This window comes from Zootoca vivipara, chromosome 8 (assembly GCF_963506605.1).
Source record: "Zootoca vivipara chromosome 8, rZooViv1.1, whole genome shotgun sequence".
Lineage (NCBI taxonomy): Eukaryota > Metazoa > Chordata > Lepidosauria > Squamata > Lacertidae > Zootoca > Zootoca vivipara.
In genome coordinates, this window is record NC_083283.1 from 49,750,203 (window position 1) to 49,774,017 (window position 23,815).

A 23,815-nucleotide genomic window follows, 5' to 3' on the forward strand; every position below is an offset into this window, starting at 1 on the left:
CACTTTTCTGAAATTTTGCAATTCCTTTATCCAAACAATAGTTTATAAAAATGCAGATGTTAGGGGATAGTGTGCAAAGAAATGCAGATATGGGGGAAAATGCATACATGCATTATATTGGGAAAAAACTGCATGCAAAAAAATGTGAACATTAGTCAAAACTGTATTTAAAATGTGTTTATTAAAAAAAATCACACTAAAATGCTGGTGAATTTTCATGAGGATTAAAAAAAAAAGCAAAATGCAGCAAAATGTGGAGAGCTGATTTAAGATGGAGAAAAATGAGAAACTGAGATAGCCAGATTGACAGATATTTCCATCTCTGTAGTCTCTGCTAGCTTTCCAACTGCTGTGACCTTGACTACCTATGTGCAAAACACAGACAATCCTTTATTAAGGCTACATAAAATAAATCAAATATTCTTGTTTTTACCCTTCAAAATCCTTGAAGATCATTGTGTTGTCTCATGGCAGTGGGTTTAGAACCATCAAATGCATAGTTTGGCATTACTATATTGCACTGGGCTGTTATGAAATCACTTAATTTGTTATTTTATATGACAGTATCACTGTAGGAATAGTTAATGTCTTTTAGGCTGCAATCCTTTGCAATTAGTTGGGAGCGAGTCTGAGTAGAACTCAGCAGGACTTGTTCCCCAATATCAACATTTCAAAGAGTGGGGCCATTGTTTCCAAGCTATGTATTTAAAAATGGGGCTGTTTCATCAATGACCAGCTACAACAGCTCAGAAGACATTTTTTCCCTCTGTGGAAAAGAATGTCCCAAGGATGATTGTTTAGAAAAGGGGTCTCAGAAACGTATGCACTACTTCAGGCATCCCCAAACTGCGGCCCTCCAGATGTTTTGGCCTACAACTCCCGTGATCCCTAGCTAACAGGACCAGTGGTTGGGGAAGATGGGAATTGTAGTCCAAAACATCTGGAGGGCCAAAGTTTGGGGATGCCTGCACTACTTGAACAGAGTAGCCACATTCAACTTGGATCTGTTTCCTCTTTGACGGAGGCTATACACTAATTGGGGCAACACTCTCCCAGCACCTCACCCTTATTCTCTAAACCAAAAACCCCTTCCTTGTGGAAGGGTCAAGACAATAGAGTGGGAGTGGCTGACCTGTGGCCTTCCAGAGGCTGTTGCACCCCAAATTCTATCATACTTGACCATTGGCCATGCTTGAATGAGGTAAATGGGAGTCCAGGAGCTTCAAGAGGTCACAGATTCTCAGCCCTGCAATAGTGCGCCTATAATCACAATAAAGGCCTTCACACTAGTTAAATCTCATAATCCCTGGCAACTAGATTTCACCTGGTCCTTTTGAAGTGAGGCTTCTTTTTTTGTTTAAAGATTCTCATTTTTTTTGCAAGTTGAATTTACAGTTGTTTTTGCTTGTGTCCTTTCCACAGGATGCCTGTTAGCCTGGGCTGACAGTGTGGTTTGCACATGAGATGCATTCAATTTTTTGGATCAGTGACCTGTATCCCCCTTCGTTGATATCTTATGTAAGAGGATATATGATTCTTACTGATGTGTCATAAAGTGTCTCACCCTTTTGCCTTTTTGAGTCTTAAGTTAAAAACTTGGGATGAAGGAGAGAGGTTATTCTTTAATGGAAGTGATGAATGTGTCTTAAAAGCATATGCATATGTCTCACCATTCCAACCTCCACCTCTTTCGAACTGCTTTCTAGATAATTAGGAAAAAAATTCTGAAGTTCTTTCTAGCACAGCACTGTCACTGCACATGTCTGTATACGTGTAAATGCCAGTAGGTTTGAATCACAGCAAATTCTTTATTTTGGCTTAGCTGTAGGTAGTAAATTTAAATTGCAAGTTACCTTGATGTGAAGCAGTGTGGGTGAGAATCTGTTGCACTTGTACTCCCTGGGGTTGTTTCATTGAAGTTAGCTGAGTTTACACTAGGGAGATCATCAACTTTGTGACTCAGTTCTGTTTGGGAAATGAATCAGTGTGAGTTTATATAATATTTAATAGGACTTTGATAATATCCTGTAGGCCTTGCTGAATGAAGACGATATCAGGAGATTCTGGAAATGTTTTTATTGTTCAACCATTTTGATCATCTCTCTTGTTTGAATCATCCAAATATTATTGCTTTGTTTTCTGTCATTTGTGACTTCATATAACCTTTGCTTATGAATGTAGAGAAACTCTAGCACTTTTTCTGATCTAAGTACCATGTGTGTTAAGGTAGGATAAAGTGTTATAAACTGAATTAATCCAACTCATCACATAGGAAGCTGCCATTCTCCAGGTCATACTATTAATGTATGTAAGTGAAGTATTCTCTACTATGACTGTCAGCTGCTCTCTAGATCAAGGAATTTCACACCACCTATTTCTTGATGTGTTTAGCTAGAGCTGCCAGCAATTGAAGCCGGGACCATCTGAATGTGGTCTACCACTGAGTTATGATTACCTGGAACCTTTGCTGTGGCAGCTGCAGACAGATGGTCCATCTTCAAGATGCGTGGAAAAATGGGACACAATAGAGGGCATAGAGAGTAGGGGCAGCAGGTTAGTTTGCAACCCTATCTACCATCTCAGGATTGAGTCTACTCTTTAGAGCACTGCAGTTGGTTGTGCAGAGAAACATACAAATATACAATACTGACAAGCTGGAACGTGTCCAGAAGAGGGCAACCAAAATGGTCAAAGGCCTGGAAACGATGCCTTATGAGGAACGGCTTAGGGAGCTGGGTATGTTTAGCCTGGAGAAGAGAAGGTTAAGGGGTGATATGATAGCCATGTTCAAATATATAAAAGGATGTCATATGGAGGAGGGAGAAAGATTGTTTTCTGCTGCTCCAGAGAAGTGGACACGGAGCAATGGATTCAAACTTCAAGAAAGAAGATTCCACCTAAACATTAGGAAGAACTTCCTGACAGTAAGAGCTGTTCGGCAGTGGAATTTGCTGCCAAGGAGTGTGGTGGAGTCTCCTTCTTTGGAGGTCTTTAAGCAGAGGCTTGGCAGGCATATGTCAAGAATGCTTTGATGGTGTTTCCTGCTTTGCAGGGGGTTGGACTGGATGGCCCTTGTGGTCTCTTCCAACTCTATGATTCTACGATTCTACGTATGCTATATACAGGAGTACCTGCAGTCTGTACTTTGCATTGGAGAGGGTTCCAGCCCCTGGCTGGTTTTTAAAATCAAGTATAAAGTAAAACACATAAACACCTGTACTGCTGGCCTTTGGCCTCTGCTGTTTTGTGGTTTTAGCAATGCTGTTTAACATAGAATCCTAGAAATGTAGTATACCATTTGAACTCAGTTTTGATGACTGAGGGGTAAGTCTGTGCACTAAACCACCATATCATTGAATACTCAGCAAGGCCCCCCACCACTGCAGATATATATTGTGATATATCATGATGGTGATATGGTGATGTTGAAAACCAGATACTGCCCATTCCTACTAAGACCCTCAAAACATGTAAAATAAACCTTCTGATACCTTCTGTGAATCTTTCAAGATCCTGCGCTCTTTAAAAGTACTGGGTCTAGACTAGAGGCTCGCGGCATGAAGCATCTGATAACAAATAAATGGAGTTGTGGGTCACACAGCAAACACTTCTGGATATTAGGGAGAACTTGAGTGGGACTCTTTCCCTATCTACTTTAAGGTCGCTCCAACAATAAAAAGCCCTTTCAGACCAGAGCATTCTTTCTCTAGATATATGCTAATGCACTGTGAAAGTGCTCATCATGCCTGGATGGGCCCTGCTGATAAACTACTGCCTGGAGATCTTTCCAAGTGCTAATGTGTCAAAGTGCCTCCAAGCACAGGGTGAACATTATTAGTGCTTTCTAAAGGTCGTGTCTGCTGAAGTTAGCTTGTACACTCTGTGGGGGAGAATGATATTCTCCCTTTTAAAGAGATTTTTTGTTTTGTTTTGCAGGGGGGCGGGATTTTCTAATTGGAAAAGTCAGGGACTAATAGGAAAAATCAATATAGTTGAAAAAGTGTCTCTTACTTGTACATAATTGCAGAAAAGCAAACATTACAGTTTAGTTGGCCGATTGTGAGCATGTTTTTCAATAGTTAGCACTGTTACTTAATTAGTAGGTTTGATGCGCTGGAGCTTTAAAAGAGCTTTAAGACTTTGAAAAGCTTAATGACCCCTAAAAGCCATTTGTATCCTTCCCCCCTCCCCCATTTTCATCATCCTTTGCCATCCTTACTATCAGGTAATGGGAGAGAATTGAATAATTTTAAAATGTTGTTTGGATTAGATTCAGCTCTACTGAAACATAAAGATATATTGAGATGCACTATGATTCAAGTTAAAGAAACCAGTTAGAACAGTTTCAATCCTTTGTTAGGTATAACCTTTAAATTGAAAAATATTCCATCAATGGCAGTCAAAATTACTGAATAAATACTTGTTATGAGAAGCTAATAGTTGCTCACTTTGAGAGGATGGGCATGTTAAAATATTGTAAAATAAAGTTCGGCATATTTTACTTTTTATCTGCTGGTGTATTTGCATCAGGATACAACTGGTCTGTCTGGTTGCTTGCAGGGTTCCAAAGTGCATGAAGCTGTTGAGTCATCTCATTGCATGTTTGTGGAAACATTCATTTTGAACTGAGTCTTGCAACTCAGTTGATATATTCTATAGGTGGCACTGTGGTCTAAACCACTGAGCCCTTGGGCTTGCCGATAGGAAGGTCGGCGGTTCAAACCCCCACGATGGAGTGAGCTCCTGTTACTCTGCCCCAGCTCCTGCCAACCTAGTAGTTCGAAAGCACGCCAAAAATGCAAGTAGATAAATAGGTACTGCTCCGTCAGGAAGGTAAACGGCATTTCCATGCGCTCTGGCTTCAGTCACAGTGTCCCATTGCGCCAGAAGTGGTTTAGTCATGTTGGCCACATGACCTGGAAAGCTATTTGTGGACAAACGCCGGCTCCCTTGGCCTGAAAGTGAGATGAGTGCCAAAACCCCATGGTCACCTTTGACTGGACTTAACCGTTCAAGGGTCCTTTATCTTTTTTACCTTACCTTATTCTGAGGCAGATTTAAAAGACCAGACTGTCCTTACTAGTGCAAGTTTTAGCAGGAGTGAATGAACCAGATGGGTAACATGGTACAGTTTTTGTTTAAATGGTGATTTAAATGTGTTTTCTAGATAAAATATAAATAAATGTATGCTATGTTCAGAATTGCTTGGCTATCCTCACAACAACCCTGTGAGGTAGTTTAGGCTGAGAGACAGGCCCTGGTCACCCAGTGAAATTCAGTGAGAATTTGAACTGTGGTTTCTCTTACCCTAGTCTGACGCTCTAACCATTACACCACACTGGCGTTCTAAAATTATAGATGCTGCTGCTGTTGTTGTTTATTTATTGAAAATATATCCACACCAAAGGATATAAGAGCCTGAGGTTTAAGAAAGATTTACATGGAGGAAATTCTTGTCCTATTTGTCTTTCATTTTCTTTTTTATTCACAAGAGAAGCTGTGTGACATTACAATTACTTTTTTTAAAAAGAAACAGAATGCTTTTATGAAGCTTGGTCTTCATCATAATTATCTAATTGCTTCTTTAAATGGATGCCTCTGGTCAAAAGGTGTATTCAACCAATATTAATGGACATATTTAATTGCTGTTCACCCTCCCTTCAATGACAGTCATAATCCCTTTTATTGTTTTCGATTTAGCAAGTTGACCCTGTTTTAATGTGCACTATTATGAAATTAGGCTTTCAGACACATCATTTGATTACACTTCGTAGTATGTGTTTGCCATCTTCATAGATTATGGCTTATAGCAGAGAGAAATAGCTGTTGTTTTCTCCATATATGCTATATGTTAGTGATGGTTGAATTTGTACTTTTTTGTAGATGCAATTTGTACTTGAAGTCTTGATTGTTACTGTTTGCCATTGCTGCTGCTTTTTCTGATAAATACTCAAGATGATTGTACACACTATTTCAAAAACAACAACACATTACAATAAGAATTTAGAATAATGCTATTCCATAGCATACAAAAGGAAGAGCTCAGATGAGTGTTATAAGTAGTCTGTTCGTGAGACTGTTTAAAAGTGTGATGAAAATAAACAAGTTTTAAGAAGTATGTGCCTTAAACATACAGCGCAGATCCCAGGAATGATTTGAAGGAACATGATGCTACTATCCTGCTGAACATAAGCAGTCTGTTTAAGCATCTAGATTGGATGCCTCCTAAAAGCTCCTGCATAAACTCTCTTCAGCCTCTCTCACGGAAGAAATATAGGATAGATATGTATTGATAAATATACATACCTTGCCAGTATTATTTTTTCAGCTTGTTTAGTTTGTTTTTACAGCCCAATCCTAACTGTAGTTAGCTGAAAATAAATTCCACTGAATCCAATGATACTTAATTACCTACAGTAATAAGTCTGTCTTCTCTTGAAGTCACAATTTCTTCCTTTTTTCACTGAATATTTCTCTTGTGTTTGAGTCAATTCCTAGAAGAAGGAAGAAAAGTGAAGTCCAGTTTTGAGTTGTGGTAGCTTTCCCTCTATGCCTAACAAGCATTTCTCCCTAAATATTATGATTTTAGTAGTCAAGGAAATGCAGTAACTATTGTGACAGTGTTCTGCTGAAAATAATAGAAGTCAGGTATTACATTTGGAAGACAATATGCTTTTAAATAATTGTAGCTAAAACAAACTAGAATGTTTTCCTACTGCTGTATATTTCTTTCTTTATTTCACTATTATGTTTAACTTCATGAGAATTCCAAGACTGAAATTGCATTGATCAAATGTTCATTTCAGAAAAGCAGCCATGGAACAATGAATTGATTGCCACTTAACAGTTGTGGTTACAGCAATTTTAGAAGGTCAATGCCCAGAATAGTGGTGGTGGTGATGATGATAGTTGGTTTAATTTAAAGTAATGGACACTGAACTATATTTGTTGAAAAATGGTGCAGATAATGTGTGTTGAAACTGGATTATTTAGTCTAAATAAGGGGCTTTGGCCTGGATTTTGTGGAGTGTTGTTGCTGTTACAGTCAGTAGTTGCCTGAACATGTGAAGATGGAAACTGGACCAGAATTGTGGATTCACCAGAACAATTAACTTAAAAGCTTATTTATGGTCATGTAAGCTCTGCCCACAGAATTCCTTCATCCCGGGGCTGCTCTTCAATTCTTTATATTAAGAGTTTGACGGAGAGGAAGTGGGCTGTATGCAAGATCCTGCAACTGTCAAAATACGGCCAGGCTAGCTTCCTATGTCGAGGGGATCACCTGGGTGATGTGCCATTAAGACAATAAAGGAAAGGGGGTTCTCAACTCAGAGATACTTAGAAGGACAAAGTGGGAGTTTAGAGTTGAAAGTACTCACTGATGTTGTCAGCATTGTGAAGTTTTCATGTTTCCCCATGCCTTCTGTTTATGGAATGTGCCGAATCAAAATTATCTGAAAGCAGCCAGACATGCTCCCAGATTACTTTCTTGGAACTGTGTCCAAGGATGACTTGTTATAGAAATTCTTGGCCATCAAAAGAAAACTAAAGTACACTTTCTGCCACTGTTTTGTAAGTTTTGGCAGAGTTTAGGAGAGTATAAAGGGTTTTTTATCATTTGTTTGTTTACTTGGTAAAGATGAGAGTTCATTGCCATTTCATGGAGGGTATTGATTTGTTTCTAGAGACTTTGAAGGTTTGCTTTTCTGCTTTGGAGAATGTTCCTGAAGTTGTGGATATTGTGCTTTTTATATGTGTATTATATATAATACACATACTGTTAAGACTGTGTTCATGGAAGACAATCTTACTGAGCTATGAGTGATCGCCAAAGAAGACCAGGACAGCCACAGGTGGGGGAAAAACCTGGCTCTTTTACAAACAGTGAGCACGAAAGTGCCAGAGGCAGAAGGTGTAGTCAAAACTAAGATGATGGTCAGGAAGGAAGGCAAGGCATAACAATTTAGCAATGAGTCGTTCAGACTAATGACCTGGCTTGGCAACAAAGGTTTTACAGGGACTGATGTGTGCCAACTGGCTTAGGGAGATAACTGATGGTATGAAGCTAGGAGAGATGGGAGGAGTCCTTTCAGGCTGGAACTGTAGTCCCTGTTCTACGTGGCACGTGTGGTAAGTTGCTGGAGACTAGCTGTTGAAGACTGCAGTTTGAGACCCACCCCTGTGTCATTGACAACATTTGTTTATTTAGGTATAATTTATATACTGTCCTTTGCACAACTCACAGGGCATTTTAGAATATAAATAAGTGCACACGAATCCATAATATCTGTAACTCACCCCCTTCATTAGAAATGCCGAACAATAAATTGCTGAATCAATAACTAACAGGCCTCAGAGACTTGAAAAGTTTTGGGCTGAGGTTCCTGTTTTAGTTATTTCCTTTTGAATCATGTATACCTATAGGATCTGGGAGCCATGTGAGAGTTGGCTTCCCCTTTACACCTATAAATAGCAACCAGACTTTCACTTAGGTACCTGTTATCTTGTGAAGAATAAAAGCAAAGAGGAGCAGTGTTCGACTGCAACACACATAGCTTCAGAAGGAACTTCTACAAAAATCTGCAATAAAACTGGCTTCTCCCAGTGGTTACACAGGAGAAATTTGCTAGAGCAGGTTGGAGGTGGGGTAACTGGCCTCATTTCTGTATTTCAATGTCTAAATCCTACTGTTTCCTGAAAACGTTAGTTTGGTGAAGCAGACTTGTGAATATTTTGGCATGTGTTGAGATAGTGACTCATCACAACCCAATTTTCAAATGTCTTACAAAATTATATTTGGTGACAGAGCATGGTGCTTATCCAGTGTGCCAAAATCTCCTGAAAAGTCCATGTGTAGTGACTTGATCACACACAAATCAGTTGCGTGAATTCTTCACAAGTTGTTTTACAATCATTAGTTTGGAAGCAGGGCCTCAGAGATCAGCACATTTGCCCTGATCTCTAGCCAAACGTTCATTGCCTTCTCTCTCAGCCTAATAGAACTGCCTGGATTGGTGTACATAGGTGATATGGATCAGCAACTGAAAGCTCCTCAGTCAAACCTGAAGAAGTATCACCAATCTAGGAACGCACGAGATTTAGAAAAAGGAATAGCAGCAGCAACAACACAGATTGAACTAACAAGCCACTGCAGGAACCGAGAAATGAAAAACGGCCTTTGACCCTTACTTCTTTTTCCAACATGACCCTCCAGAGAAATGAGTTGCTGACCAGGGTTCTGAGACTTTCCGATTCCAAACCTTAAGTTGTTGGGATTGTCCTAAGCAGGTCAATAGCTGTGCTATGGAATGATGTGATGTCAGCATTACAGAGTCATTGGCACAAAGTGTGTGAATCTCTGGGACTTGCTGAGAAATGTTTTTTGGCTGTGTGAATGGCAAGGCTTTAATTGTGGTTGATTTGACTGGCCAGCTTCTTACGCTTATTTTTAAACCATCATTTGTCTACTGTTGCCAGTAAACAGATGAGGAAATAGTACAGCACACTTTGTTTTATATGGAGGTCAAGGTACCACGTTTCTTGTGTGCCATTTCCCTTGCTGTTGAAGGTTGACTTCCACTGCAATTTTGTCATTATTTTTTCATAAAAGAAACATACTCCCCCCCAATAACTTGCTCTCTACCTTAAGTGCATGTATTCCACAAACCCACACCCAGAGCAAATGTCTGTGATTGCCTCAGGTTTTCACATACAGTGGTACCTTGGTTTGCGAACGCAATCCATTCCGTGGAAGCGTTCGCTCACCGAGGCATTCGCTCGCCGAAGGCACGCTTCTGCGGACGCTGCACAGATCGCATCTGTGCTTCCGCCACCGCGGAACCCGAATGTAAACACTTCCGGGTCCGTGGCGTTTGTAAACGGAGGCAGGCGTAAACCGAGGTTTCACTGTATCAGTACCATTTTTTATTTTTATTTTTGGCTGATAGTGAATTGTTGTTGAAGTGCAAAGCCTGTGGGGGAGGTCATTTCAGCTGGAAAGGAAATAGATAGTGCTGTTTGAATTTACAGAAGGAAGACATTGTTTTGCATTTAGAAATGATGGAGCCTGATTGCGTTTATGAACCCTTCCAGCTCTTGAGACTCTGTGTTCTAATCATGAGTTGCCAATGTTGATGGTAGTTCTGTTTCAAGCTTTTTACTGTGCTTCCATTAATGGGATGGTGTCTGTTCCTTCTGCTCTTCTGGCTTTGCACATTACGGTAAGTGTTTGTCATCATTCTCTGTCTTCTGTGTGCAGTGCCAAGTGTTTTTTTGTCTCTCCAACTTGGTGGCCCTAGTGGAACTGAAATGTCCACCTTGGAGAGAAAAATAAGGCTAGCAATCTCCAGAGGCTTCTTTGATTTGCATGATGATATCAACTGAGGCTTGTTGGTGTAGACTCCAAGATTTATATTAGCCTTTCTCTGTTACACTGACAAAGATTGAGAGCACTGTATCCCACTTCCTTGCAGCAAGTCTCTTGTGCCTTTTAACAGGGATGCTAAGTCATTGCTAATTATCAAAACCTGCTTTCATTTCATTATTTGTTAAAACCATATATGTTTTGTTACTCATTTATGAAATATTCACTTTTTTTTTTACTTAAATAAAAGTATTTTATTGTGTCCTCACAGTATAGGATTGAGGGAAGATGGAGTGAAAATTAGAAATGGCTGGTTATTTCATACCAAGAGTGGAACAGAGAGGCCCTTATTGGTACAGATTCTGGGGAAATGTTCAGCTTCTTTCTCTTGTAAGTGAAGGTATCTTGATACAAAGGACCATTTGGGATCCTGTTAACCTATGCATTTATTTAAAAAAAATTCTGAAAAAATGAGCCTTGTGCCTTATCACAAACTACTTTTGAAACTCCACTCAGCTTCAAAATACAGTTAGCCATGTGGCATGGTGATGGTGGGGGTGGCTGCTATTAGAGAAAAACAAGTCTAAAGTCCCCCTGGGCTCACAGAACTAGCTTCATAGCTTTTTGGATCCTGTTTCTTTTGTGGTTGTTTTTTTAGTTTAGCTCCAGGATGGCAGATCTGCCCTTTTTGTAGATTTTCAGATACTTATCTAGCAGCATGAATAAGGAATAGAGACAGAATGATGCATAATCATCATTGTGGAGCTGCACCATGTTAGGACAAATGCTTATTTAAATATTTTCTGCTTGTGTTGAAAACTCTTTTATGTGTTTCTGTCTAAAATCAGTTTGGCATTAAAAATATAGATATTTTATTTTAGACTAACTGTAGGGGATGGAGGGGAGGCAGAGAACTACTTTGGGATAAATTTGGTCCTTGTCCTTCACTTCAAAAAGTTTCTTGTACATATATGTTATCTCTTTCTGTAAGACCTACTGCTGTTCATCAGTAGTGATGACAACAGTTGTCAGTCTTGCTTAGCAATGTTTAGGGAGCAAGTTCTCTTTGTTATCTAGATCTGATTAACCTTCTAGACCAGCATGTCTACTTAGTGTAGCCCAAACATGTATGGTGTTGTTTTGCAGAGCTTGCTCAGCCTTTTAATCTGATCTTCTTGTTCAGCTGCCACTAAATTAAAATACATCTCCATGTTTATGCAATATGTTTTGTTCTACAGCAAAAGGTTTGTCTTCTAGTTTTTAAAGAAGGATTTTCTTCAGCTATCTCAGTGGTGTATGTGAGAGAGTCCTTTGTGAAATATTGTTATAGGTAGGTAGCCGTGTTGGTCTGACGTAGTCGAAACAAAATAAAAAAATTCCTTCTGAAGAAGTGTGCATGCACACGAAAGCACATACCAAAATAAAAACTTAGTTGGCCTTTAAGGTGCTGCTGGAAGGAATTTTTTTACTTTGTTAAATAGTTTGTTCATTATTCTAAACTCATTGGAGAAATGCAAAGTCCATCCCGTCCCCCGTCCCCCCCATTCTCACTCATGCAGAAATGCAACTTGGATTGATAAAGCAATTCCAAGAGGGCTTCAGCATAGCTGGTGTGATACATCTATCTGAAGGCTCAACCAAAGTGGACTTGGCCCTGGTCTGCAATAAATTTGGGTGTAGATAAATCATATCTGAAAGACTTAGTATGACAATTTTTCCAGATAAAGGTTCTACTATTAACCCTCTTTGATGGACAAGGCAAAGGAAAAAATAGATCTAGGATACTAAATTACAGTTTGAAAGCAACAAATGGTGAAAACATGTGACTGGAACTTTTAGTTTATTGGGCGCCCCCCCCCCCCGCATTTCTCAGCTTGAAAAGTTTTACAAAATAACTGTGTGTGTGCATGTATGTTAAGAATCTAGCAAACATATCTTCCTGTATCATTATCACATCTCTCTTACATAACCCCAATGATAAGTTACAGTATAGATTTTATATCTTTGAAGATGGCAAGATTCTGTTCGAAAACGTGTTTTTTTTTAAATGAGTGTGTTCCCATCCAGATCCATCATAGGTTCTGTCCAAGAAGCTAGAAACTATAACACATAAAACTGTGCCTTCTCAATCAAGAAATGTGTTTTGTGCTTACTTAAGCAGAAACTCACCGGAACTCAGTTCCGACAACTCTCAGTTGGGTGCCATTGCTATTATAAGAGAACAAGGGAGGCGGCCATGGTGAGTTCCAGAACCTCTTTTTCTAGAAAAATAGCACTGTCCATAAGTATTTACAAATTTTTATTTTGGTTGAGGTGAAGAGGGAAGGAAGGAGACCTCCAGATTCTCAAAAGAAAGTTCAAACAGTTCTTCTTCAAAGGCACTCTTAGCAACCATTTTCAGTCCTAGTATCTTCCCAGTTATGTTATATTCAGTGACATTTAAGCTTGTGTACCTGAAATAATCTTTCCTCCCCCCCCCCCCCTGCGTCTGGCACCTTTATGCATTTTCTTTCTGGGCTAAAGAGAGTCAGCCCACATGCACTATGGGAAACAGAGCCTTTTAGATTATGTTTTTGATAAAATAATAAATTTCTCTTTGTCAAAAGAGAAATGCTAAAGGACCTTATAGTCTATCTAGTGCAGTATTTTGATAGTATTCTTCTGTTTGCCTGGGGTGTGTGTGGAGGAAATATTTCTTCCAGAGAATAGACCTCAGTATTTTACACCCAAATGAGAAATAAAATGCTTGTCATTTGTGTACTTAGTAACAGCTAGTAGATATGGCCCCCTCCTCTGCCTACTATGTTGGGAGAAAGAAAAGTGAATATAGTTTCCATTATTGCAGTTATGTTACAAAGTTATAAGCTAAATAGAAATTGCTGTTTTACTTCAACAACAACCAGACAGGCATTCATCAGTCAATGAATGGGAGCAAGATTTGTAAAATGGCACAAGGCTAAAGCCACCCAGAGATTTACGGGTATAAGACAGTATACAAATTTCATAAACGATGATGATGATGATGATGATGATGATGATAAATGAAGGGCACCAAGCAAGAGACAGAAACTTGAGAATATGCTCAGTGGTGTCTTGTGCTTAGGCAAATCCTGGGCCGGACTTGAAAGCTTTTATTTCTAGCAAAGAGTTATATCTTAAGTAGTGCTATGAAGTTCCACTGGTGAAGCAGCACTTCGGTTTATCCCCCCCCCCCGTTTTCCTCACTAAACCATCTCCAGGGGGTCCCCCAACCCCACAGAGCTGATGTACAAGGCCTGTAAGGGGAGGGGAAAGATGAGAAAGCTGCAGGGGAGAGAAGGGGAGTTATTAATACTTAATCCCGGGAGGTCATGAGAAGCAGGAGCAGGATACTGGTGTGGGGAAACAAGTGCTGGTGAGTAACAGCAAGATTGGTTGGTTGCTAGAGGTAACACTGGCAGCCTGAAAACTGCTAAAATAGTTGCTGACCAAGGCTTTAAGTCAGCAGAAACCCTAGGGATATAGCTATGTGAAATGAGCAATAATAAAGAATCCAGTTTTACAGTTTTACATGCTTGTCCCATAGAACTCAATGGAACACAGGCCTGAAGCGAGTACATATTAAAAGAATAACATGGCATGCAGGAAGGTGGCAATAAAGTCTCCTGCTCTGAATATATGTGGTTACCAAGCTAAAATAATGGCTGATTATAAATGTTCAGAAATCTGGCACATTGCCTTCTTTTTCTGTGTTGAAATTTTTTTTGTGTATTTATGAGCAGCAGTTTGGGATTTAGTATCTAGCCAGGGAACATAAGCAGAACTAAAAAGCCGAGGAGTTTCCCCTCAAGGCACTTTCAAAACCAGCGACAGAGAGAGGTCACATGCAGAAAAGGATTTGAAATAGTCACATAAAAGCAAAGGATTTTAAAGTCAGTTATTCAAACTGGAATTTTCAATAGAACTCATCTTCCAGCCACTCTTGATTCAGGTAGGGGGCAATTCATTTTTAATTACAGTAATATCTGCCTCTGCATATTTGGATATACATGGATAAGTGCAAAAGAGGACCTTTCATTGTTGTATACTGGATATAATTTGAGGTTTTATGACTCAAGGAACTTGTGAAATTCCATGAAATAATGCTGTGATGTTGGTTTTTGGTTTCTTTGATAAAGATATGGGACTTAAGGTGCAGCGCGACAGCTTCCATTATATACTTAGTGCTCTAGCTGCTACAAATGCTTTGTTTCCCTTCCTCTTGACTGGAATCAGCAAATAAATAAGCAAAATGCATTGCTGCATTTGCTTAATGGCAGCTTCCCCATGAAAAGGTAAAATAGCTGTAAGGGGGAGGGCTTATAGGTAACAGCCCCCCCTCTCATCAGGTCAAGTTCTTCGCAGAGCAGCAAGTCCAGTAGTGGATCAGATTACAGGAACCAGGAAGTAGAGAGGGAGGAGAGAGGCTCTGACAGCATGAGAGAGCCTCATCACCGAGTAGAGAAGGAAGCAGCTGGGGAGGAAATGACGGGATTGGCCATGGGAGAGCAGTCAGAAGGAAGGTCCTTCCCCCCGACGCCTGAATTGAGGCGCACAGCACCCCGTAGGGCGAGAGGGAGGCGCTTGGGGGTTCCCAAGCTGTTATGTTGGGCGTGAAACAGAAAGAAGCCATTACGAGGTTCTGACTCATGGGCGTACCCAGGATCAAAGTTAGGGGGGCATACCAGACACGCCCCCCAGCCACCCGATTGGCTAGCTGGCAATGACATGGCCAGGATCCCCCCAGGAGGCATGGTCAACGTCCACGCCCCCCAGAGGAAAGGAGGCCATTTACAGGGCAGCACACGGAGCCACCCACGCTTGCACTCCTGCCTACCCGCTCCTTTAATGGCAGCGGTGACTAAAACGAGGCAGCAGCAGTGAAGCTGCCTCCGTTGAAAAAGCTCCCTGCCTGCTGTTGCGAGGGGGGGAGGTGGGAGCAGCGCCGAAAGGAGCCCTTTCAGGCGCTGCTCCCGCCGCCCACCCCCTCACCTGGGCGGGCTTGCTAGGCGCCGTTGGAACGGCGGCTAGCAAGCCTGCTTTTGTGAGGGGCGCGCGCAGCAGAAGCCAAGCCAAGGGGAAGGCAGCCAGCGAAACACCCCCGCACCGGCGCACTTCGGCCCCGTCACCCGGAGCCGAAGCGCGCTGGTGCGGGGACTTTTCGCCGGCTGCCGAAAGCCCCGCTTTTCCCTCACCCCGCCCGACACAGCGCAGATTGGAGGAGGCTTCTCCAAACCGCGCTGTGTCGGGCGGGGTGGGGGGAAAGCTGTCGGCGGCAGGGGGAGAGGAAGGAAGGAAGAGAAAGGGCTGCTTTTTCTTCCTTCGTTCCTCTCCCCCCCCCCCCGCATCTGACGGGGGTTCAGAAGCCCTGTCAAATGCCGGCTCTGTCGGGCGAGGCGGTGGCACACACCTCTCTTGGCTCGGGGAAGGCAGGCAGGCAAGAGAACAAGCGCCTGCCTGCCTTCCCCGAGCCAAGAGACCAAAGTATGGCTGTCGCCGCCAGGCCCCCGGAGCCCATAGGAACGCATTAATTGACTTTTAATGCATTCCTATGGGAAACGGTTCCTCGCTACATTAAATTTTCGTAGGCCGAATTGAGTCCTGGAACGAATTAATTTCATCTAGCGAGGTACCACTGTACAGGTATACAATCCATTACGATTCATAACAGTAGCAAAATTACAGTTATGAAGTAGCAACGAAAATAATTTTATAGTTGGGGGTCACCACAACATGAGGAACTGTATTAAAGGGTCGCGGCATTAGGAAGGTTGAGAACCATTGCCTTAAAGGGATATGCAAAGGCAGGGCATACTTTCAAGACAATATCAGCAAAGATAATAAGCACATTTTACACTGGTAAGTGCATGCTTTTTCTTTTTCTTTTAAAATTTAGCAAAGCAGAGAAAACATAGATTTTTTTAAAAAAGGACAGAAAAAGACATGCAATAGCTATACACACTGTTGGCTCATATTGTGAATACAATAGCCGTTAGTACATGGGTAGGCAAACTAAGGCCTGGGGCCCGGATCAGGCCCAATTGCCTTCTAAATCCAGCCTGCAGACGGTCTGGGAATCAGCGTGTTTTTACATGAGTAGAATGTGTTCTTTTATTTAAAATGTATCTCTGGGTTATTTGTGGGGCATAGGAATTTGTTCATATTTCCCCCCCAAAATATAGTCCGGCCCCCAACAAGGTCTGAGCGACAGTGGACCGGCCCCCTGCTGAAAAAGTTTGCTGACCCCTGCGTTAGTACTTCCCTCTAAAATTAAAGATAAAGGTCAATATAAGCCATCCAGGTGTCCAATGAAATTGGTGTTTACAGATACAGTACAAATGTTGCCAGGGCAGTGAGGTCCGCAGACCATTGCAGAATGGATGGTGGGTATTTACCCTTTTTAGGCTTGAAGTATAAGTCTCTTGGAAACCATAAGGGTTGCAGCATCCCTTTTGTTTTCTTGCTGTTAACCCCCATGATACAGGAATATACTGTAAAAGTAAATGAACACCTGCAAATGCATTTAATTTTGGCAGTACAAAATTTATACAGACAAACAACTTCAGATCACAAATATTATATCACTAGACATGCCCACATCTTATTTCTCAACAAGGCCTTTCAAGCATTATATCTCCAGCATTTACCTTCCTGTACAACTGTTATCGAGTCCAATATACCTCAAAGAACATTTTTTGTTGGATAAGTTTCAAATATTAAACATTCCTTATAGTTTCTAAAGCAATTTCCCATTGTTTAGGTTGTATGGCACATTCTAATTCCCTTTTCTACAACTCTTTTAAGTTATTGAACATCAACTTTCCAAAAGTCCCATAGGCCTTTATAGGCAGCAGTTGTGGATTTAGCTTTCTGAGAAGATTGATTTATTCCCTCCAATAATTTAGGAAATGCCAAAGCACTCGATGCAGACAGTGCATAAACAGACTCCAACATGTGTTGTATTTGCAGATGTTGCCATTCTGCACTCACTGGTAAATTATATTTAAGCCACAATATGGAAAACGACAACCTGTCTTCATCTGAACTTATCAGCTGATCTAACATCTGAATCCCACAATAGACCCATTTCTTCCGCAAAAAAGCCCCTGCCTCTCTTACCTTCAAATCTTGACAACCCCATAAAGTTTATTTTGCATAAGCATGTGGGTCAAATTGAATATGACTATACACCACATCTCTCTAGTTGCTAAAATTGTAAGTGTTATAGGTCCTTTCCTTTTTATATACTTAGCCCCAAAGCTAACTATTCTAGAGTGTAAAAAAAAGTTACCTATGGTGGGGTATTATTATTAATAGCAAATTGTATTCATGTGGGATAGAATTAAATATCCACAGTCTTCTTTGTGTTAGGATAAGATATTTAGTCTCCATGCTAAGATGCTATGAAACAAAGTGAATTTTGGAAAAGTTTCAGGCTAGAGTATACTGTTCAGACTGTTATCTAGAAAAATTGCAGCTGACTTATTGCTTTCTTCATTAGGCTGTTAAAGCTTTCATATTGGGGAGTTATTATTTTTCCTCTGACTGAAAGTTTCCTTCAGCTCTTCATATAGTGTTTTTTTTTTTGGCATTATGGTGTGTTCAATGCATTTTTGTGGATTTTATTATACAACTAAGTCAAAATGGAAAAAGTATACCTTTGTCTGAGCCTTCAGGCTACCTAGAAACTGAATTCAGTTTACTCCTGCTTGCTTTAGAGCTTTCTTTTTTAAAGCATCATTATCGCGGAAGGATTCCCCCCCCCCCCTCTTGGTGGAGCACTTTCCAGGTTAATTTCTTTGGGCAAGTGTTTTTTTTTGAAGGATATTATAGATGGATGCAGGCTTAGTTGGTTAAAGAAAATCTCAGTTGAAGTCCTTTTGTACTTAGTAGGATTTATTTCTGAATCAACATGCATCAGATTGTACAGTTGGGGAGGAAATACATACACATGTTTATAGATAGAAAGTACACATATAATTTCTGTTATATAACAAAGATTAATGCAGTAGGTGACTGGCTGTGACAATGATTGAATGCATTTTCCATTCTCTTCAGTGGAAGAGTCTTGCACATATCAGTCTTGTTTTGGAGATTGCCAATTCCAAATTGTAAAAAAAAAGCATTGTCTGTCTTAGTTCTGTGAGCCTTGGTGCCAGGAACACCCTGCAGCTGATTGTGTCTACAGTTCTTTCAACTCTGTTTGCTTGTCTGGATAATGTTCTATTTGCACTTCTTTATTTAGCGCCCAGACGGAAGATGTTGACTACTGGGACAGTGTAAATAAATCAAATTAATTTTTGCAGCATGGTTTGATTTGCAGTAGCAAACCAGAACTCGCTTTGCCCAGTAATGATATGACAGTGTAGGGGCTTTCTCCATAGATTCTTTGGACTCCTGAGCAGCTGCTGGCCACAGCAGATGGACTTTTGCAGCACTAGCTGATCTAACCTTCCAGGAAGATGTGAATTTCTATGAGCATTTCCTCAATACATTTGCAGTCATGGTCTGCTCATTAAGCTGTTCTGTGAATGATTAAGCATTTTATAAATGAGTTCTATTTTTTTGCAAGAGCTCAACAGTGCTCAGATGGTAAAAATATCTTCTGGAGTGGCAGACTTTAGGAAAACTACATGCTGATGCGCACTTGTTCCTTTGATTTTGTTGACTTCATCAGTGCTTGCACTATTCTATAGAACTAATTTGGTGTTAAACTGGCATAAAAAGCCAGCTTACTTCTCTGTGTCAGTATTCTGTGGCTAGAACCAGGAACCACATGGTGTGATCAAGCCTCAGAGCCCTCTAAAATATTGTTGCTGTGATGTCTTGACCTGAATATGCAGGTAGAAAAGAATGCCTATTTCAGTAGGTCCTTGGGTGGCCAGCCACATCTGATTTTAGGCCCAGAGAATATAATTATTATTATATCTGACTGGGCTGCCCATGCCACTCTGGGGGGCTTCCAGCAAAATATAAAGGGACAAAACAAAACATTAAAAGCTTCCTGAAACAAGGCTGCCTTCAGGTGTCTACGAAAGGTCATATAATTGTTCAAATCTTTGACATCTGATGGGAAGGCATTCCATAGGTGGGTGCAGTTACTGAGTTCAGTTGAGTGGGTGTTACTGAGAAGGCCCTCTGCCTGGTTCCGTGTACTGTAACTTCATTTATCACAATGAGGGAACCGCCAGAAGGCCCTCAGCGCTGGACCTCAGTGTCTGGCTGAACGATGGGGATGGAGAAGCTCTTTCAGGTATACAGTGCCGAAGCCATTTAGAGCTTTAAAGGTCAACACGAACACTTAGACTTGTGTTCAGAAATGTACAGGGAGCCAATACAGATCTTTTAGGACCAGTGTTATATGGTCCCAGCAGCTGCTTCCAGTCACCAGTCTAGCAGCCACATTCTGGATTAGTTGTAGTTTCTGAGTCACCTTCGAAAGTAGCCCCATGTAAAGCACATTGCAGTAATCCAAATGGTAGATAACCAGAGGATGTGCCATTCTAGTGAGACAGCGTGCAGGAAGACAAGGTCTCAGCTAGTGTACCAGATGGAGCTGGTAAACAGCCACCCTGGATACAGAGCTGACCTGTACCTTCATGGACGTCCGTGAGTCCAGAAGCTGCAACGTGGGAAAATGCAGGAAGTAGGATCCTGTCTGCTATACTGACCAGGAAATAACACAAAGACAGGGTCCTCATATTTATATCACATATAGTCAGTCCAGGGGCTTCATACACTGCTTGCCATTCAAAGAGGTGATAATACCTGGTTGACAGAGCAATGCCTGCTGTGCTTGAAGCTCCTGTTTTCTGCTTCCAGTTTCTTCACATTCTTCACTATTAGAGATATGGTTGCCCCTAAGCCTGAGATGGGGAACATCTGTTGCTCCAGATGTTGTTGGGAATCCATATCCCCTCAGGCAGCACCAGATCCACCCCCACGTACACCAAGCTGGTGATAGTTCTTTGTAAACATGATAGCCCTTTCATGCTGGGGGCGAGCAAACAATGGAGTTAAAGTATAGTGCCTTGGGGAAAGTATTTGCAGTTTTCTGCAAAGTGCATTTAAACATGTTTCTCATTTGTTACGCACAGTCTGCACGTGTTCTCTCAGAGTAGTACACTTATTGTAAGGATGTCACACTTTCCCAGCACTCATCTATATATATAAAAATGTAGGCATTGCGCGCGCGGAGGTCACAGCCTTTCTCCGTAACTGCTGAACTGTAATGTAACAAATTTGGCCACAACATTCCATGCCCATCAGGGAGGGATCTGGCATTTAAAAAATTCCAAAAACCCACACCTTTCACACCTAAAATAATGATTAAACACAAAAAGTGGCACCCAAATTAGACATCACCACCAGAAACTCTGAAAACTTCAGCAGCATCCAATAGAAAGGCAGATTGCACCCTGCCACCTCCAAAGCTGCGCCGCCAGACCACATCACAAAATTCCACAGCAACCACTGAAAACAGTCCTTTTGCAGCAACAAGGCCCAGCTTTTTCAATAGGCCTCAGCAATGCCCAGCAGGGAAAAGTGAGTAGGCCTCACCATTGCCCAGTAGGCCTCAGGCAAAAACAAACAGAATATGGGGCTTTCACAAGGGGGGGGGGTTGTCACAGGGATGAGGCACAACAAAGGGAGGGGGGAAACACATAGCGGGGGGGGGACACCCCTGAGTCAGCCAAAAGCAGTGGGGGGTGGGTTGGGACAGGGAAAACTGAGTAGGCTGCAACATTGCCCAGTAGGCCACAGGCAAAAACAAACAGAATATGGGCCTTTCACAGGGTGGGGGAATCACAGGGATGAGGCACAACAATGGGGGAGGGGGCTCACAGGGATGAGACACAACAAAGGGAGGGGGAACACATAGCCATGGGGGGGGGAGGTAGGACCCTGAGTCAGCCAAAGCAGTGGGGGGGGGACATTTTCAGGAACACGCGTGGGTGGGGGAGGCTTATTTTTGAAATTTACAGTAGGGGAGTCAGGGTTGGGACAGGGCAGGTGAGAGGACTCTGAAGGGAGACTCTGAATGTCAATTTAACAGAAAAGGGTCCATTTAACACAAAAACCCACAGCAGCGCATGGCCGGGCCAGCTAGTAACACAATATTTTTCTACCTGGTTAAAATAAGACGCCTCCTTCAAATAGCAAATTCACTTGCTATTGTAATTGGTGTGTGGAATGTACTGATTCCCAGAAGTTCTGCCAAAGATGCTTTGGGACATTCCAGGAATCAAGAGTTGAAATCAGACTTTGATTTTACAAATAATGAAAGGAAAATAAATAACACTCAGCCAGCAACACCCAGGAATGCCACTTAAAAAAACACAACTGAATCTGACCGGGTCATAAAAACCTTTAGACCATGAGCTCTGAAGCTGTGTCACCATCATCAGCCTTTTAAATCAACAGCACAAGTGGGTGGATCCAGCCCACATTCAAGAGTGCTTCTATGCCACTATGCAATACGAGACAGAACTCAATTGGTGGCTTCTGGAAAAGAGGCTTCTGCAGCTTGTCTTCCGACATAGGAAGGCCTCTTGTCCTTAAGTACTTTTCCCTTTCTGGAAATATACTATCCCTAGCTTCAGACTCAAATTGTCAGCAGAGAGCATGAGGGCGGGGAGGGAGATTGCTTTATGGGAATCATGCTTTCTTCTTGAAAATTAAAAACACTAGAGAACGGTTTTCTAATACAGTAATATTTTGAAGGCGGGGGGTGGGGGGTGGGGGTCAGTTCAACTGACAACAAAGCACATATTCCAGAAAAAGCAAAGCAGACACTCATCACAGACCTACAGTAGGTGGAAAACAAAGGAAGCAACACTATTATTCTGACTAGAGTATCAGAATTAAGGTGGAGACTGGTTTGGGGCCCACCTCAGCTGGATCCCCATTGCAACCTGCTTACATTCTCCAAGATAAGGAGATGACTACTGTTGAGTCCTAAATGGCAAAATAACTAGCTGCTTTTAAAACTACAAAGGAAAGGGGGGGTGAAGGGGATACCTGTTTGCACAGTGGGGGCTGCACCACAGGAGAGAGGAAAAGGCATGGAAATGGGAGTGACCTGTGTGGAAGGGGGAGAATGGCAGGGGTTGGTGAGCATGGCCAGCAGGGACACAGCCCCCCCCCCCCCCCCCGGTTAAAATATAATGTTTAAAAAACCAACACAAATGTAAGGTAATTTTCTTACTGAACAATAATTTCAGCATCTTGGGTTTTTAAGAAAAACAAAAGTTGTTCCTAGCCTGCTATATGCACTTTCTCTGAGGTTTTACCTAAAAAGGGCAAAAACTGGTGGTACTTAGTGTCATATTTTATGAGAGAGTTTTAGAAAATGGTAATGGTGAGACCTGATTAATTTATAGAATAGGCCTAGGCTTGAGGGCCTTGAGTGTTTTTACTTTTCCCTTTTAACTCCAGTTTTGTTATTGTACTACTCTCCCCCATCCTTACTAAATATGGCTTTTGAAATGTAAATCGTATCATGTTCAGAGATGCATATTGACATCTTCAGCACTGCTTCTCTTTGCATTTCAAAGAGTTGTGTGGTCACATTTTGCATTTCAGCAAAATTGCAGTATTTTCCGTCTAAGGATCTACTTTTATGTGGGCAATCACTCCCTACTAAATGGGGTGTTTGCGTGTGCACAGACGCACATGGGCTTATTCCCTGAATGTTGTGAATCTTGCTGTAAGTCATCAGGAAACATCTTTTTCCTTTTTAATTTCTCAGCTTGCCTGAGGGGGAGGTGAAGCTCAAAGAGAACACAGAAGACAAATGAAGACCACATCTGGCTGACTCCTAAGGAAAGTAAGCAAGCAAACCCAGTGATGTTTTCTGAGCAGAGGACTCGAACTAAAGTTTGAAAGAGATTTTTTTTTAAAAAAATGTGTGGAATGACTGCTTTCGTTTACATGGACACAGTGGCCAAAATTCTCTGGCAGGACGGTTGAAGCATGTGATCTGCACTTACCATTTGAATCTGACGCACATCCTTTTTACTGAAGGGCTCAAGGGACCTGGGAACAGGTGGGAACTGGGTGATGCCAAATGCCAGCTTGCAGGGAAGAAATGGACACTGACAAGCAAAGATGGAAGTAACTTGACAGCTTCAGCTCTGGAAGCTGTCTCTGGAAAGGACAGGTTAAGACTGGAATCACAAACTTTTCTGGGAGAGCAGTATGCAGGAAGCTGGCTTTCAGGCCACAAATGCTTTCACAGGTAAGGATCCCCCCCCCACCCCCGGTAATATCAAGACAAATTATGTTTTCCTCAAAAGCAAATGTTTTTGTGTTTAGATAGAGCCACTGACATATGTGAAAAATTGAGAAAACTTAAGAAAAGGCCTGCTAATCTTTTTGTCCTGATCATATTGCAGCATAGTGATTCAGGATTTATCTGTCAGGTCTTTCAAA

The 23,815-nt window shown here is 41.6% G+C and overlaps 1 protein-coding gene across 2 annotated transcripts in view; it reads left to right on the top strand.

Annotated features, from left to right (window-relative positions):
- LDLRAD4 (low density lipoprotein receptor class A domain containing 4) overlaps nucleotides 1–23,815 on the top strand; it is a 278,078-nt gene that overhangs the window by 72,429 nt on the left and 181,834 nt on the right. The window contains exon 3 of one of the 2 annotated variants that reach the window (XM_035124991.2): nucleotides 23,133–23,621. The exons of the other annotated variant lie outside the window; for it this stretch is intronic. Within the exon in view, the coding sequence (XP_034980882.1) occupies nucleotides 23,582–23,621 (40 nt within the window). The 5' untranslated portion in view covers nucleotides 23,133–23,581. The remainder of the gene's footprint in view (nucleotides 1–23,132; nucleotides 23,622–23,815) is intronic. 2 annotated transcript variants of the gene reach the window in all.